The sequence below is a fragment of the Pocillopora damicornis genome, chromosome 12 (genome assembly GCF_964200805.1).
Source record: "Pocillopora damicornis chromosome 12, jaPocDami1.2, whole genome shotgun sequence".
NCBI lineage: Eukaryota > Metazoa > Cnidaria > Anthozoa > Scleractinia > Pocilloporidae > Pocillopora > Pocillopora damicornis.
Window position 1 is genome coordinate 4,753,632 of NC_142681.1, and position 16,773 is coordinate 4,770,404.

At 39.3% G+C, this 16,773-nt stretch overlaps 1 protein-coding gene across 14 annotated transcripts in view; it reads right to left on the reverse strand.

The window, feature by feature from the left end:
* Positions 1 to 8,113: 8,113 nt before the first annotated feature.
* Positions 8,114 to 16,773, reverse strand: part of LOC113681538 (uncharacterized) — a 41,637-nt gene continuing 32,977 nt past the window's right edge. For all 14 annotated transcript variants that reach the window (XM_089188744.1, XM_089188735.1, XM_089188739.1 and 11 more), the window contains 9 exons: positions 15,876 to 15,974; positions 15,208 to 15,309; positions 14,632 to 14,670; positions 13,997 to 14,104; positions 13,398 to 13,595; positions 13,108 to 13,206; positions 12,268 to 12,375; positions 11,490 to 11,557; positions 8,114 to 10,456 (listed from right to left, as the gene is read on the reverse strand). In XM_089188744.1, the coding sequence (XP_089044870.1) occupies positions 8,815 to 10,456; positions 11,490 to 11,557; positions 12,268 to 12,375; positions 13,108 to 13,206; positions 13,398 to 13,595; positions 13,997 to 14,104; positions 14,632 to 14,670; positions 15,208 to 15,309; positions 15,876 to 15,974 (2,463 nt within the window). In that variant the 3' untranslated portion in view covers positions 8,114 to 8,814. The remainder of the gene's footprint in view (positions 10,457 to 11,489; positions 11,558 to 12,267; positions 12,376 to 13,107; positions 13,207 to 13,397; positions 13,596 to 13,996; positions 14,105 to 14,631; positions 14,671 to 15,207; positions 15,310 to 15,875; positions 15,975 to 16,773) is intronic.

Sequence of the window (16,773 nt, forward strand, 5' to 3'; positions counted from 1 at the left end):
ACAATAAATCTCTAAAAATAGTAAACTCAATTTTCATTTCATGTTTTAATTTAGTTTTGATCCAGACGTGACTCCAAACACATGAACACTGGTATCCCAGTGACTGAAGGTTCAAAATATTAAAGTTTCTCTCCAATTTCTGACAGTAAATTGGAAAGTTGCCATACTTTTTGTTTCTTTAAGGTTATCACTTGTGAAGGTTTGACTGTGTCAGATGATATTGACATGCAATTTACCAAGGAACCATGCTTAGATTCTAATGAATGTAAAGAGAGCTCGTCAGAAAACTGAAGGAGAATTTCCATTCCTATCCTAGATATTAGTTTTAACTTTAGTTGTTTAACATTTGGATTAGAGGCCTAATGAGAGGCAGGCACAAGAGGGAGAAAGAAAGGAGATGGGATGGGTGTGTACAATAAAGTCCCTATCTTCATTGTGTTTCTTTACCTTTATATCATCTAGACCAATGTTTTTTTTCCCTTTTCCAGAAAAATCCATACTTCTAACATTACAAATTCTTAAACTCACTTGGAATTTAAAATGCATGTAAATGAGAAACATGTTCAATACTTGGTTTTGTTCTGTGCTGCCTTTAAAATCACTAAATTTCAAGATTGACTATGTTTTCAAGGTTTCCCAAGACAGTAAGTAGGTTCTTGTGACTCGATGTTTCAGCCCTCAGATAGATTTACAGCTCAGTTAGTAGATCAAAACACTTATATTAGGGGTCGTGAGTTTTCAAAGGCTTCATCTTCCAGTTTCACAAATGGCCTACTTTATGCAATAGATTGACTGCAATTATGCATCAAAAGCCATAATTCATCTCAGAGTACCCAATTTGCAACTTTTGCATGTACAGATGAGGACACATTAACCTCGTTGGTTAAAGTTCATGCCATTCTCAATAACCCTCTTGAGAAATCTAAAAGTGATTTTCTTTCCATAAAAAAACTGAAATTTTTCTAGATCAACTGACCATCCAATGCAAAAAAAGAATGTGATTTGTTATCACAGATCCTTTCTTCTAAACAACTAAAACATGAAACAAAGGTGAACTCTACCAATAGAACTAAGACCCAGGAGGGGGTAGGGTGGAGTGGGGGAAGTTTAACCCTTTAACTCCCAATATCTCATTGTTAATTCTTTCCTCTGTCTGCTTCACATTTCTTTGTAATTTACAAGAATTTGTAGTTAAAGGAATTTGGTGTTAGATCAAGATAAAAACTTCTACCTGATAAGTTTGAGTATTCTCATTACCTGTTTGCTGGATAACTTTTGGAAGTTGTAGGGAGAGGTTACATGCTAATCACTGGGAGTTACAGGTTTAAGAGAGGCAAAAGCCCTAGTAAAGGATTTATGTGTATCTTCCAGCAAGAATAAAAAGAGCCAAATCATTTCTTAAACACAGTTAGAATAAAGCATGGTATTTAAGGTAGATTGCATGTCAGACATGAATTTAGAACTGAACTTAGCTTACAAGAGAGTTTTGTTTACCTTGTTCACTCAACAGTTGGATTACAAACTAAGACAATCATTGCATTAAGATTACTGCTACATCTTGATCACTTGGACTCTGGTCCATTTCATCTTCATTACAGCATCTATCCTACAAAGTAAAAATTCCTTTCATCAATCCTAGTATTAATGTAAATACCAACAGGAGTCTAGGTTTGACTTAACATCAGCAACTACCCCCTTAAATAAAAGTGTTTCAAAAGGGAACGATCAAGAAGATAAAGGTAAATGATAGTTACTTAATAGACAAATGCTACGTTGAAATGATGTTTCATGATGAAGTAACAACAATGACTTTCATTACAGTTTGCCTATTTAAATCAAAAGGAGTAACCTTAACAATTTAAATCAGGTTAAGACACCACAGCAAACTGTAAACACTGTTACTGTACAGTACTCAAGAGATTGGTTTTGGGAATAATATTAAACAATTGTTTCTGTTGTTATTTAAAAAGGCACTTTCTAAATTAAATATAATGCTCAAGAGACATTTCTTTTAAGCAGGGTTATTCCTACACTGGCCATTTAATGCACATTCACATTTCAAGTTGTGATATTTGAAATTAACTAACTTTCTGGGTTGTTGGTTTGCGATTTGCAAATGTTCATAACTGTCACTTTTGACTGCTCATTTGTTTGATTCATAATGCATTGCTGGAAAAAGTCACGTGTAGATATATTATTTAATAAGCAGAAAGCATGCTGCTATAACTGACATAAAGGTTTTAATATTGTGGATTCAAGAAACCTTGAAGGTGCAGAAGACATCATGAGGAAATGCACAATGAATGAAAAACTTCAAGAATTTGAAATTAAAATCAGTTGGCAGCTGCATAGTCAGTTGCTCTATCAGACATTCTGATGGTCAGTTAGTGCACAGCAATCAATCAGTCAGGTTTTATATACACAGACTTTCAGTCACCCATGTAATCATACAGTTAGTCATTCAGTCAACCAATAATGTAATCACATAGTCAATCAGTCAGTCATGTTATCACACAATTAGTCAGTCAGTCAGTAATAGTGTAATCACAAATCCAGTCATCAGTCATACAATCATGGAGTACAGGTGTAAGTTACTCACTTAGTCAGCTAGTAATTCTATCACAAAGTACAGATGCAAGTCAGTTGGTCAGTTAGTAATGTACTCACAGACTACAGGTGTAAGTCAGTCAGTCAGTAATGCAATCACAGAGTACAGGTTCAAGTCAGTCAGTCAATCAGTCAATCAGTAATGTAATCACAGACTACGGGTGTAATTCAGTTGCTCAGTTGTTCAGTCAGTAATGTAATCAGAGTAAAGGTGTAAGTCAGTCTGTCAGTAATGTAATCACAGACTACAGGTGTACTTCAGTCAGTAAGACAGTCAGTAATGCAATCACAGAGTACAAGTGTAAGTCAGTCACTCAGTCAGTCAGTAGTGTAATCACAGAGTACAGGTGTAAGTCAGTCAGTCAGTAATGTAATCACAGACTACAGGTGCATGTCAGTCAGTCAGTCAGTAATGCAATCACAGAGTACAAGTGCAAGTCAGTTACTCAGTCAGTCAGTCAGTAGTGTAATCACAGAGTACAGGTGTAAGTCAGTCAGTCACTCTGACAGTAATGCAATCACAGAGTACTGGTACAAGTCAGTCACTCAGTTGGTAAGTCAGTCAGTCAGTAATGTAATTGCAGACTACAGGTGCAAGTCAGTCAGTCAGTAATGTCATCACAGAGTACAGGTGCAAGTCAGTCACTACATACATACATACAAAACTCAGTCAGTTATACTCAGCACAGAGTACAGGTGTAAGTCAGTCACTCAGTCAGTAGTGCAATCATAGAGTACAGTTGTAAGTCAGTCACTCAGTCAGTAGTGCAATCTAGAGTACAGGTGTAAGTCAGTCAGTCAGTAATGCAATCACAGAGAACAGGTGTAAGTCAGTCAGTCAGTCAGTAATGCAATCACAGAGTACAGGTGTAAGTCAGTCAGTCAGTCAGTAATGCAATTACAGAGTACAGGTGCAATTCAGTCACTCAGTCATTCAGTCAGTAATGTAATCACAGACTACAGGTGAGGTGTAAGTCAGTCAGTCAGTAATGTAATCACAAAGTAAGTCAGGTCAGTCAGTGATGACACAGTTAGTCAATCAGACTTTGTTAACTTTGAAATACCAGCAAAAATGAATTATCTTAGTAGGATGAGGATCCCTTAACATAGGAAACTGTGAGAAAATCCTGAACTCCTAAACTCTGTCTAACAATTCCCTCTGTCCTTACCTTACATTTCCTTGTGATAAAAAAAGGGACAGAAGGAAAGTGGTGATGTCTTGCTACAAAATCCTTAACCCTTTAACTCCCATGGGTGACCAAGACAGAATCTCTCCTTACAATATCAACACAATATCAACCAGATAAGTGATGAGAACAAAGGAAAATATCCGTTTGAAGATAATAAGTTGAGCCAATACTAAATTCTCTGAACTAACATCATAACAGTTGTATGGTTGACAGTCAGGAGAATTACAAATTTGATCTCGGAGTTCAAGGGTTAAACTGATTAGCTTGTCTTTTCTTATCACCTTATTTCAGGATAATGTCTTGAGATTGCTTAGAGAAGTATACATATCACTCGGGCAAGCTTAAGGGTGAAAGGGGGAGCAACTTCGATACAACTATTGTATATCTATTTAACCTTTTGCATCCTAATATTAGCAATATATTCTCCGTATTCCACATTCTCACTTCTCACGAAGTGATACTGTAAGCGAGAAAATCTTTCTCCTTTAAAGGGTATGCTGTGTAGATCCTGCACGTGTCCCGAATCCAGCGAAAAAACAGAGTGAATATTAAGTATCTCAAGATTAGCGTGAAGTAATCAAAATACTTTAGTCGCTTCAAATACTTCAAACAAGGAACAAACCTCTGCAAAATGCCATAGAACAAGAATTTTGAGAGTCTTCTTCTCTTTTTCTTTGGCAACATGGCCGGTGATCGCATCTTAACACTCGAAAAGACTGCTGGGAGTCCTGCATCTTGTTACTCCTAATCGCGCCATCTTGAATTGAAACGATGGGGAGAACCCTGGGACGAGAAGTCAAGCTAATCGTTAGGAACCAGTTATTAACTTTCACCTAAGGTGGGTGGAGAAGGGGGGTTGGAAGGATCTTGGTGAGCATCACATGGTTTTCAAGGGAACGGAAGGGGCATCAGTCGTCGCTAACAGAGTATAAAAAGAGAAAATACAGAGCATTGAATGCCAATGAGGGGGATCATTCGAATACAATAGAGGGACTTGCCCTTAAAATACTGCGTCCAAGTTTAAGAAACAACCTATGGACAAATTTTACTTTGACTAATAGTCTGAACCGATCATCTTTAAAAGACTTAAATTGATACCTAAAACAGAAAAACAAGCGGATAAACAGACATGGCAACCGAAGAAAAAACTGGTGTGTAACATATTGACGTAAAAATCGAAAGAAGAACACTATAAAGAATAATAAAGTTAAATAACAGAGAAAATTACCAGAGCACAAGATGCAAACGCAATAATCAAATAACAAGCAAAAATGAAATTGTGCGTGTTGCAACCTTGAGAATCAGACGACAGAAAAAACTATAGAGTAAGTAAGATGCAAACGTCTTAATCGAATAATCATTAAAAATACTTCAATTGCGCAGAAAACTAACGTGGCAATAAGGTAGAGGGAAAACTATATGTGCACTACATAATCATGTAAAAATCTAGTCGCAAAAAATACCAACAAACGAGAAACTAATACAACAATCAATTGACAAAGTAAACTACAAGTGTGCGAGATAGAAACGCAACTATGAAGTGACATAGAGGAGTAACGGTGACCAAGTTAAGAACTCAGCACTCGAATGATAAACAAAATTATCATTGCACAAAAACTAACGCAACAATATAATGACACAGAAAAAAACCACAACTGCGCGAGATACTAATGCAGCAATTACATGACACAAAATACTACAAGTGCACGAGATACTAATGCAACAATGAAATGACAGAGAAAACCACAAGTGCGCGATATACTAACACAACAATCAAATGAAAGAGGAAACTACAAGTGAACGAGATACTAGAACAACAATCAATTGACAGACCAAACAGTGCGCAAGATATTAACGCAACAATCTAGCGACAGAGGAAACTACAAGTAAAGAGATACTAACCCAACAACCAAATGACACAGAAAACTACCAGTGAACGAAGTAATAACGTAAAGATCAAATGACAGAGAAAACTACAAGTGCGCGAGATACTAACGCAACAACAGGTGACACATAAAACCACAAGCGCGAGATACTAACGTAACAATTGCATGACACAGAAAGCCACAAGTGCGCGAGATACTAACGCAATAATAAATTATAACGTAGCGCGCGTGCTTGCCCTATATAATTCCTATTGAGCCGTTATGAACAAAATCTTTATTTGCGCACGCTCGTGCGTAAATAAGATGACGTGAGCAATGCAATGTTCGCAGCCAACCTGAGTCTTCTGCTGCAGCCATAACTGTTCGTCAAAATAATAGTGTGGTGGTTGCCCAGGAGAAAACTGCAAGTTTCCTGCAGCCTGTCTTCTCCAGTTGCACCTTGCACGGCAGCGTAAACGTTATTTTGAACCATCAAAACCCTTGATAACTTCGGGTCTTTGACTTTTAAAACATTTTTTAGTGTCACTTGAGTTCATTTGGCTTTGATTTTCTCCATTTTACCCGTAGATTTTGTGCTTTTCATTCACTGTTATCGGTTAACTGGCTCAAATGTTCTCGCTCAAACCAAAGTATAAAATGTTGCGTGTTTTTGACCAGCCAATAGGGACGTTTGTTTACTTTTTTTGTGCGTTGTGAGAATTTTGCTCTCTGTCACAATAAAAGGCTTCTTCGCGCAGATCCTTATTGTCGCTCTGTTATAAAAGAATTTGCTCATACTTTTAGCTGTGCGTATATCGAGTTATGGATACACTTGGGAAGTTTGGAGAGCACTAAAAGCTAGAGTTGTTCTCGGCTGCGCCTCGAGCTACTCTTACGCATTTTTCGCGCTCTCCAAACTTCCCGCGTGCATCCATAACTCGATATACGCACGCTAAGCATGAACAAATTCTTAAGTGACCCATAAAGCCACAAGTGCGCGAGATACTAACGCAACAATCAAGTAACACAGAAAACTACTAGTGCGCGAGATACAGACGCAACAATAAGTGATATATAAAACCACAAGCCCGAGGTACTAACGTAACAATTACATGACACAAAAAACTACAAGTGCGTGAGATACTAACGCAATAATAAAGTGACATATTAGACCACAAGTGCACGAGATATTATTAACTCAACAGTCAGTGACACATAAAACCACAAGAGATACTAACGTAAGAATCCGTGACACAGAAAACTACTACGCTAGACACTAACGTAACAATCAAGTGGCACAGAAACCACAAATGCGTGAGGTACTAACGCAATAATCAAGTGGCACAGAAACCTCAAGTGCGTAAGACACTTACACAGTCATCAAGTGACACAGAAAACCACAAGTGCTTGAGATACCGACGCAATAATCAAATGACACAGAAAACTACAAGTGCGTGAGATAGCAACGCAATAATCAAATGACAGAGAAACCCACAAGTGCACGAGATACAAACAAAACAAGTACATGACACTTGAAACTATAAGTGCACCAGATATTAATCCAAAAATCAAATAACAGACAAAACTACAAGTGAGGGAGATCGTAATGTAACAATAACAAAGAGAGAGATGACCAGGAGTACGCGCGATACTAACGTAACAATCAAATGAAAAAGAAAATTGGAAGAGCTAGTGGTGCGCAAGGTGCTACTGTAGCAATCGCGTGGTAGGAATACAATAAGTGCTCATGATACTGATGTATCAATGCCACGACAGAGAAAACTACAGGTGCGCAAGTTGGCCAGCTGCGAAATGTATAATAGCCAGAAAAGAGGATTACTACTTATATCTCGAGAGCTGAAGTGGGTTTGTCTTACCTTCTACTTGACTCATTCTTTTTTAGGCCTCTTCCTCTCAGTTTGTGAGGATGATGAATGACTTCCACCACCTATTTTATGATTGTTTCCCGTGAATCACAAGTGTGACTCCATTCAATTCAAACACGTTCGCAAGTTGATGGACAACCGTGCATGTCTTCGTGAATTCACAGTGGTTCATAAAGTGGGCAAACAAAAGGACACGGTGGACAACTGAATACGTAAGCAAATATCAAGCAGACCACAGAGAACAATAGAAAACACGTCACAGAATATGCCAGAGCGCACATCACTAAGCATAGAATGAAACACATAATGGAGAGAATGAATTACACAACAATGTAAGCTATCGTTAACGGATAACGAAGGAAATATGTAACGGAAGACAAAAATGAACACAGAAACGAAATACGTCAGTGAACGCAAAACGAAACACGTAAAAGAAAGCAAAACGATCAGCCGAGTAAATTAAATGCGTGACGTGACCATTTGTAAGTGATTTAAATTACACGTTTTTTAAAAGTGATTTCTAAAGATAAATTCTAGGTGAAAATACAACTTAAAACCAAAGTTCTGATTGTTTCTTTTGTTTAAACAATTTATTTCAACTTATTTTTTTACACTAAAGATGGACGAAAGGCACTTTCGCGCATCACATTGCATATCCAAATCTCGCGCTTTATGAGGCTTTAAACAACTTGTACATCTATAAATAAATAAGCCTGTAGCTTTAAAATAACTCTGCAATATTTAGTTACGAAACTGAATCTTGATCTGTTCAATAACAGTTTCTTGAGCCGTGGTTTTCTTCATGGTTCTTGAGTCTACTCTGTTTTTCAAGAACAGTAAATAAAAAACCGCAAGGGTGTGATTCACACATATTCCTCATCTAAACACTGTACGGTATCATTCACGTCTATCAAACCACTATAAGTTTTCATGGAAATAATAAGTCAATTTTCCAATACTGTATATGTGCAGTCCTTTTATATCCACGTAAGAGATGAAATAAAAGATAAAAAAAATGAATGCAAGAGATACCCTTGAACAGCGTCGTGAAATTGACTGTCTTGATAACCACAATTCAAAACGCACAATACGACAAGTTGTTCAGAGGACAGTTAGAAGTAAAACCAAAGAAGAAATATAAACTAGGGGGCTAATCTAAGGGTTTCTAACACTTAAAAAAGTGTCTGAGTGGACGAGTCAAGGCTGAGAACCTTTGCTTGATCATGAACCTGAATTTCTTGTCAGAAACATTACGTACTGCATTAGTTACAATTTCAAGGATTTAAGAACATTCATTCTGATGGCCGCTTCATCAGCGACGCGATTGAGAACTTTATCATCCCGAGCTTCGTCTGTGGCTCCAGACAAATCGATCGACTTGGTAAGTTGCATGATTCGTCTTTGATCTCGTCGTGTCCGCCTGTGTTTTTCTCTTGAGCTTTTCTCTCCCCTGGAATCCAGAAACTTTTCAACGACATTGTCCCAGTCGACAACGGATTGGATTAGACTCCATTCTTGATAAGCATCTTCCTCCATGGACTCCTCCATGACGCTCAATCGCCGGCGTCTCTGAGTGTCACATACGCCATTGTTGTCGTCCTGTTGCACAGCAATCTCTTGCACTCGGCACCTGCAGCGAGACCTATACAGCATCTTGATGACATGGACCAGCTTCGAGAAGAGATTTATCGGCGTTGGGTTGGAGGTCTCGCGTTCCATGTTTCTGATAAGCCTGGCTCGTCCGAACTTCCACTCCACATCCGACGCGACTTGCAACCGTTGGTAGGTGTCGCTCATCATGGCGATCAGGAGATTGATTAGGACGATTATTACAAGCACGTTGTAGAGTCCGAACACCACTTTAGACATGTCTTTCGCTCGCACATTATCGTCTGAAAGAAAGTCCTTTTGATTTGTCAGTCCAAAGATACCAAAGAAGAGGAGTTCCACGATTTTCAGAAAGGGAACTGCAGGTTTTGCTGAGATCGCACCGCGGTCCGTGTCGTTGGCAGCCTTCAACTCCAATGGCTTAAACACTGCTGCGAGCTGCAACGCGAAGCTGGAGAAGAATATTGTCAGGATGAGCAGAAAACGAAGGACATCGACAACGAGATGACCGATGATTACTCCCCAAGGACCAAATAACCTGTGAATGGACAAGAACTGAAGAAGTTGCAGACCATTTAGCATCAGCGCCGTGCCCAGAAATTGGTCCCGCGCGAACACGATTTCAACTCTCTTTTCACCATCGTAACCAATTGCAATCATTCGAAGTAATTCGCCAAACAGTACCAAGAAGATCACAAGGGTAGGGACCCATCCAAGCCCGCTACGTTCCCGTTCGCTACTAATCTCAGTCAGGAGCATACCAATGATCCACATGAATAAAAGGTATTCGTACCAGTGGGGTAAGAGGTCGCTACCGTCGTGGTTCCACGGCACTACCACCGTCAGACAGAGAATTAGGATGAGATAGAGGTGAGAGATGAGCCGGCAGATGAACTTGATGATGGGGATCTTGCGGTGCCTGTTCTTGAACGGAAGTGAGAGGTATACCCAAATGGGCGGGAACAAGAATGCCACGAGGAACAAAACCATGAATTTCCAGTCCTCCCACTTGAGGTCACCGAACCAGATCTGAGTGACATATTGCTGAACCAAAGGATGCGAAACACACTGTTTCAGCTCGCATTCGATCAGGAAATCGAGGAACGCCACATTTTTACCGTCAATTGAGTTGAGCACTGCTCCAGAATCCTCGGCACATGAGATGCTGATAAGGTCCTTTGCCACGGTTTCGCAGAAACCGCTTGCCAATTCCAGCTCGTTTGCGTGTTCTTTGTTTTTAGTAGTTTCAATGCGGTAGTGACGCGACAGGAACGATGAAATGTGCACAGGGGCTGGTGCACTGAAAAAAAAAAAAAGAAAAGATATTGAGTTAATAATTGGCTTTTACAAGGAGTTCTGTCGGGAGTAACATTTTCGACCTGTTGATTACTCAACCTGGGTAGCTAGAAGCTGTGTTTTGGCCGGCGAAACTGCTATAGGAATGGGAATGAGAGTGTTTACGCAGCTTCACCACAGTTGTAGACCTGCAAGCGCGCAACCTAGTTATCACTTAATTCGGTTTTACATGACGCTTTCGTTGGTTTGTACGTTCGCGTATACTCAGTTGTTCGTCACCTAGTTTGTTTTTCCCGTTTTAAGTAAGTAATTAAGTAAGTAAGTTAGCAGTATCCTTTATCTAAACAAGACGAGGAAGAAAGCATTACATGCTTGAGGGGTGCAACTAACTAGTACTTACTTTACCTACAAGTAAAAGTGGATAAAATACATGAAATGAATAATGAAACTTCAAAGTAAATGCGTGGCAATACAAAATGTGCTCATACAGTGCAGGTTGGAAGGTCACAAACAGTTTCAATCGAATTTGAACCAGAGGAAAATACCCCCAAGAAGATGTGTATTCAAAACCATTAGTATAAAGTGGACAAAACTTTATCATCAGTTTTTATCGCTTTTCCCTTCAGAAACTGTAACAGTAGAGCGTAGTAAGACATACGAGCTGAGAAGACCACGATGCCAGAGATAATCCCGGTTTCCTGAGCATGAAGCGACTAAGAGCTTTAACGCTGAAACGAGGTGTTAGTGTATCAAGGAGCCTCATTCCACATTCATTCGTCAATTTTCACTGGAGCTCGACCAGGACCTTGGCATAGTACAGCTTTATGTTACTATCACAATCAAGTTTTCTGTATATTTGTTAAAATACTAAGAAGAGCGAGCACTTCATTTTGGATGTAAACGAAGACGACGGTAGTATTTTTAAATTATACATCCATATGTAAAAAAAAAAAATTAGAGTGTACTTGGAAATTATTATCTTTTTGCTTTCTAGATAAGATAACCACTGATTAAACAAACCTAAAATATAAATCTACCTGAGAGTAAAGGTCATCAAAGATTTGCAATTGGATGAACGAGAACAAATCACAAGGTCCAGCAAAAACTGCAAAACAAACAAACAAAAGATAAAAATCAAGGATCCAGAAATGAACCTTTTCTCTCCCATAAGTGACCAAGAGAGAATTTCTCCTTACAATATCAATATAATATCAGGAAGACAAGTGATGAGAATTGAAAAAAATATCAATTAGGGGATCATTAGTTGATCCAATACCAAACTCTCTGAACTAACATCATAAGAATTGTATGACAGAAATTACGGAGAATTACCAATGAGATGCTGGGTGTTAAAGGTTTAAATCACTAATAACTATTCGGAAAAAGTGTTGGTCAATGAAGGAAAAAAACCTGCAATAAATCTTAAAATCAACGTCGCGTGGCTTATGTGATCCACAGGAGTTACTACTCACTCTTAAGCACGTTAAGACTTATTGTTAAAAGTTAAGCGTAAAATTATCAGAATATTCGACAGAAAAAATTTTATTGTTATGGTTGATATGTTCTGTTTGACAAGTTCCTAAAATATATTTTCGAGGTGTACAAAGGACCTTCTTGGATTTTGGTTGATCCCCCATTATTGGCATTCAATTTTCTACAGACCTCAATTCATACTCAGTTAGTGACGGCTGATCTACCTCAGTTCCCCCTGAAAACCACGTGATCCTTACAAAATCCACCATCCCCTCCCTTCCCTCCCTCCCAAGTGATAAACGATGACTGGTTTCTTACTCACACGTTACAGCCATCAAATACCTTTTTGTTGCTCAGAAGTCGTTCATGATTTACTCTTTGACTGAGTAGGAAATCCAACACTCCAAGGTGTCTTTCTCTCACTGCCAGACAAATAGGTACATCTTCAGCCTGGAGGAAAATCGACACCAAAATGTTAGATATCGACGCCTCAAACTATCGACATCGGTCAGCGGTCCATCATAAGTGCAAAAGCACTGTTGTAGTGTCAAAAACTGTATCAAATAAATTTCAAAGGAAAAGGGTCGTGAACACTGGATTGGAAAAAAGTAAGCCTTTATACAGGTCCAAGTGGCCCATGGGGCCGGCGCTTAACTCCGGTTTCATTAGCATGAAGCGGCTAGGCGTATTGCTACTCCCCCCTGGTTGGGATGCTAGTCCATCGCAGGGTTACCCTCAGCATATTTGCTGATACCCATTTGTACACCTGGGTGATGATAAGCACTGTGAGAGTAAAGAGTCTTGCCTAAGAACACAACACAATGACAACGGCCAGGGCTCGAGCCCGGACCACTCGATCCGGGGTCGAGCGCACTAACCATGAAGCCACCGCGCTCCCACACTAGATTGAAGGCTTTGAATTTTTCATAATGGTTGCAGAAGGAAAACAGAAAAATTTTAACATACAGTTCTTTTTGGTAGATTAAAATGAGAGAAATGAGTGTAAAGCAAAAAGAAAAAAGGTGTGTTCTAAGGAAGAGAAATGACATGGATTGAAGATGACAAATATGATAAACTGAGGCTGGAATGTGCAGTGCAAATGAGCAAATGAGCGTTCTTCGCATTCTACATGAAACGCTGAGTCCCTCTAAAAGGGATAACATAGTTTTCCTTACGTCTGACCTTGTTTTCGATCAAAGGCGAAGCTCCATACTCCACCAACACTTTTACCACCGCAATATAACCAGCTTCGGAGGCAATGTGTAGAGCCGTATTACCCATCTAGGAAGAAACAATCACATATCTTTAATACGAGACCTTCTAGCCTGTCCCGTTGGTTGAAAAAAAGAGAACCCAAAAACACGACTTTCGCTAAAGACTGTTTAACAAAAAACTCTGACGAAGTTTTTCTTTGGATAAGGAAGGAGTCAAGGTCGTGCATTTCCCAAAATAATGATCTATAGTTAGCATACGTTATCCTGGGAGTCAATATCAGCTCCCTGGCCAATCAGGATCGTCAGCAGCTCCCTGTGGCCATTAGCAGAGGCGAGGTGTAAAGGTGTTCGACCATCATTGTCCGTCAGCTGAAGTAAAGCTGAGGCTTTACTTATCAAAGTGCTGGCTACTTCAATGTGACCTTCCATGGATGCTATATGGAGTGCTGTGCGACCCTGCAAAGATGGAAAAGAAGAGAAAAACGTGTAGCCAGAGGGACCTTGAACCACGTCATTAAAAGCATGGGGCACGTGCTCTGTTGTGTCGCATACTTTTGATACACTGGTAATCTTAAGTGAGAACAAATTAACTGTCCCCCTTCTCTCAATGCAATCAAATTTGTCTCGCTGACAAATCGTCCGAACATCACGAGCTTAGGAAAAGAAATAAACGGATTAGAATTGAATGAATACATGAATGAATGAACAAGTATACAAAATTTTGTCAGAGGGCCTTGCTCACCACGTCTACTTTGGGGTGTGGTTTTGAGGGGAAATCTTAAAGATGTCACCTTGTAAGTCACTCTGAATTAATTTGCGTACTAAGAGTTTTGAACAGAAGAAGGCATTCAACCTACCGCCTTGCCGGTCACAGTGTCCACTCGCACACCAGGATGGTTGGTAATGGCCCGCACCAGAGTGTTGTCGCCATTTTGAGCGGCAAGATGAAGAGAAGTAAAACCATACTGACATAAAAAACAGTATAACATACACTGAGAAACTTTATGCTCTCACCAAAAAGGAAAAATTTTAATTTTCTTGTGTAGAGACAGTGGACTTTCTTTGAGGTATGGAAGCCAAGTACTGCCGTACTTTTTAAATTCAATTTTACTTTTGATTAAATGACTGTAAATATATGAAAATCTTAGGTGTGAATTGCGGTTGAAGAAACGAATATGGAAGCGATCTCCGCAGTTATGAACATTACTTAAGTAGTTTATTTTGTATCCCTACTGTCACGGTTCACTTCTCGGGTCATTATTACGTTTTGGCGAAGGGGACAAAGATAGATACAAGAATGCGGACAATATCTGAGCTGCACCCAGCTATGAAGTATCTTGTTTACGACGTAGGTGGCGGTTACATTTCCTCTTTTCCGCAAGCTCTTAAGTAATCGAGATTTTTGGTTACTTTTGATAAGTTTTATACAAAATTGTCAATTCAAAGAAGTAAATAATTAAACGATAACTAAAAAAAGTAAAAAAGTGCTCACGTCATCGTCTTCGTCTTCACCATCGGCTTGAACTGGACGCTAAAATAAAAACAAGAGTTAATCCGATTTTGAAGAGCAACATTGCAACAAAGTTAGAAACTCCAACATCCTTTCTTTTTTCGTGCCGAAAAAAAGAGCATAGTAAATAGATCTTAAAAGGATTTTTTCATTGGGGTGTTAAGGGAAATCCGGGTTGTATTGGTCCAGAAAACACACGCCATCTTCTCAGCCAATCACTTGCAAATCTAAAACTAATCGCGACTAATGAATACATTTTCCCGCTCTCCAGGCCCACGTGATTACTTTTAGTTCTAATTGGCTTCTTCTGGTATGCCCTTTGTTCTGATTGGTTGTTGTGACTGCTATAGTTTTAGCGCTTAAGGTGTCCGTTTTCTGACTAATGAAAAACATCTTACATGAAAAATGCACAAAATGTTTTACCAACCTGAAAGATCATCAAACAATTTATCATACAAAGAGACCAAGATCGTCATTTTTCAGGCTCATCAGTCGGTTAGTTTTTGCAGAAAAGTTAAAAAATCACACAACGATGAGTAACAATTACTGGTACCTCACCTCACTGACGAGCGTGGCAGAATAAGGGGCCCTAGTGAGAAACTCCTGTACAACCTCTGTCTGACCATATAAGGCAGCAACGTGAATGGCTGTCATTCCATTCTGAAAGAAATTTGACAAAGTACATCACTAACCACAACCCACTTGCCGGTTACCACCGCAACATGTCGCGAAGGGGGCCCGTGGAGGGGGGGAATTTTAACATGGAATTGAACATGGTTGAATTCCACAGGAATGTCGTATTTTTTAGCCACTTTCAGGTACCAACTCTTGAAAAAAGGGAAATTCTAGTGACACTTTCAGGTGATCACCACCACAAAGAGTGCATGTGAGAACAGACCCATGGGCGGGGTGTTGCTCGAAAGGGAAAGAAATTCAGACATTTCATAACCTAAATGCATTCACTCCTAAGATCTTGTTAGAAGTTCTCCTTACTGTATACAATTGTTGCCATACAATTCTTACGATGTCACTTAGGAGAATTTAGTATTGGATCAACTAAAAACCCCTTAATTGATATTTTTCTTTATTCCCATTACTTGCCTGCTTGATATTGTAAGGAAAAATTGTTTTGATTACTCATGGGAGTTTAAGGGATAACTTACAAAGAGTCTCCTGAAGGAACATCACAAAAAAACAAGGAAGAATGGAAAGAAACTTTTACAAACCTTAACACTGGTTCGGTTAAGAGGTGTTTTCCCCCATAGCATATCAATAACTTTGACTTGACCAAACTTGGCGGCTAAGTGTAGAACACTGTTGCCCTCCTACAAGTATGAATGAAACAAAATATGTATCTTTCACCACTGAGCATCCCAAAGTGCGGTGCACGCAAAGAGATGATCTTTACAGATAAACTGCAATGAGAGACAGTGCAGAAAAGAGGCCTGAAAATTTGGGGCTTCAACAGAATTCTAACCTAGGCCTCCCAGAAACTGGTTGGGCTCTATTACCAACTGATCTGTGAAGCAAGGGGGCTGGTTTCTAAAGAAACTGTGATGCTGCGTCGGTTGGAGAGTATAACAGGGTAATTTAGTATTATCAACCGAGTTGATAACATAAATTGGCCACCGTTTTGAGCGTTAGCCCTTCGTCGGAGCAAATGACGAAGGCTAACACTCGAAACCTCAGGTTTGAAACTATTTACTGTGGCCAATTTGCGTTATCAACTCAGTTGCTAATGCTAAATTACCCTGAACTATGAAGCCACACGTTAGGAGCTAATCTCAAAGTGCAGTTAGGAACCAGCGAGTTGAATAAAACTCAAGGTGGATGACCACACATCAGATGTTCTCTTATTCAACGCTAGAGGCGACAACGGAAGCGGCTGGAAAATGATGGAGTAAAGGAACTTAACTTTTTCTCTGATGAGGTAACTAATGTGACCGCTACACAGAACTTCTCACGCCCGTTTCGCGTTCAACAGAGGAAAATACTACAGTTTGTTGCCTCATTTTGCTTTACATCCTACATTGCTTAACTGATAATGCTTTAAATTTAGTACCTCTCTGCTTAACTTGGTTTCATTTATCATGACGAGAAACTGGCAGTTCATAACATTGAAAA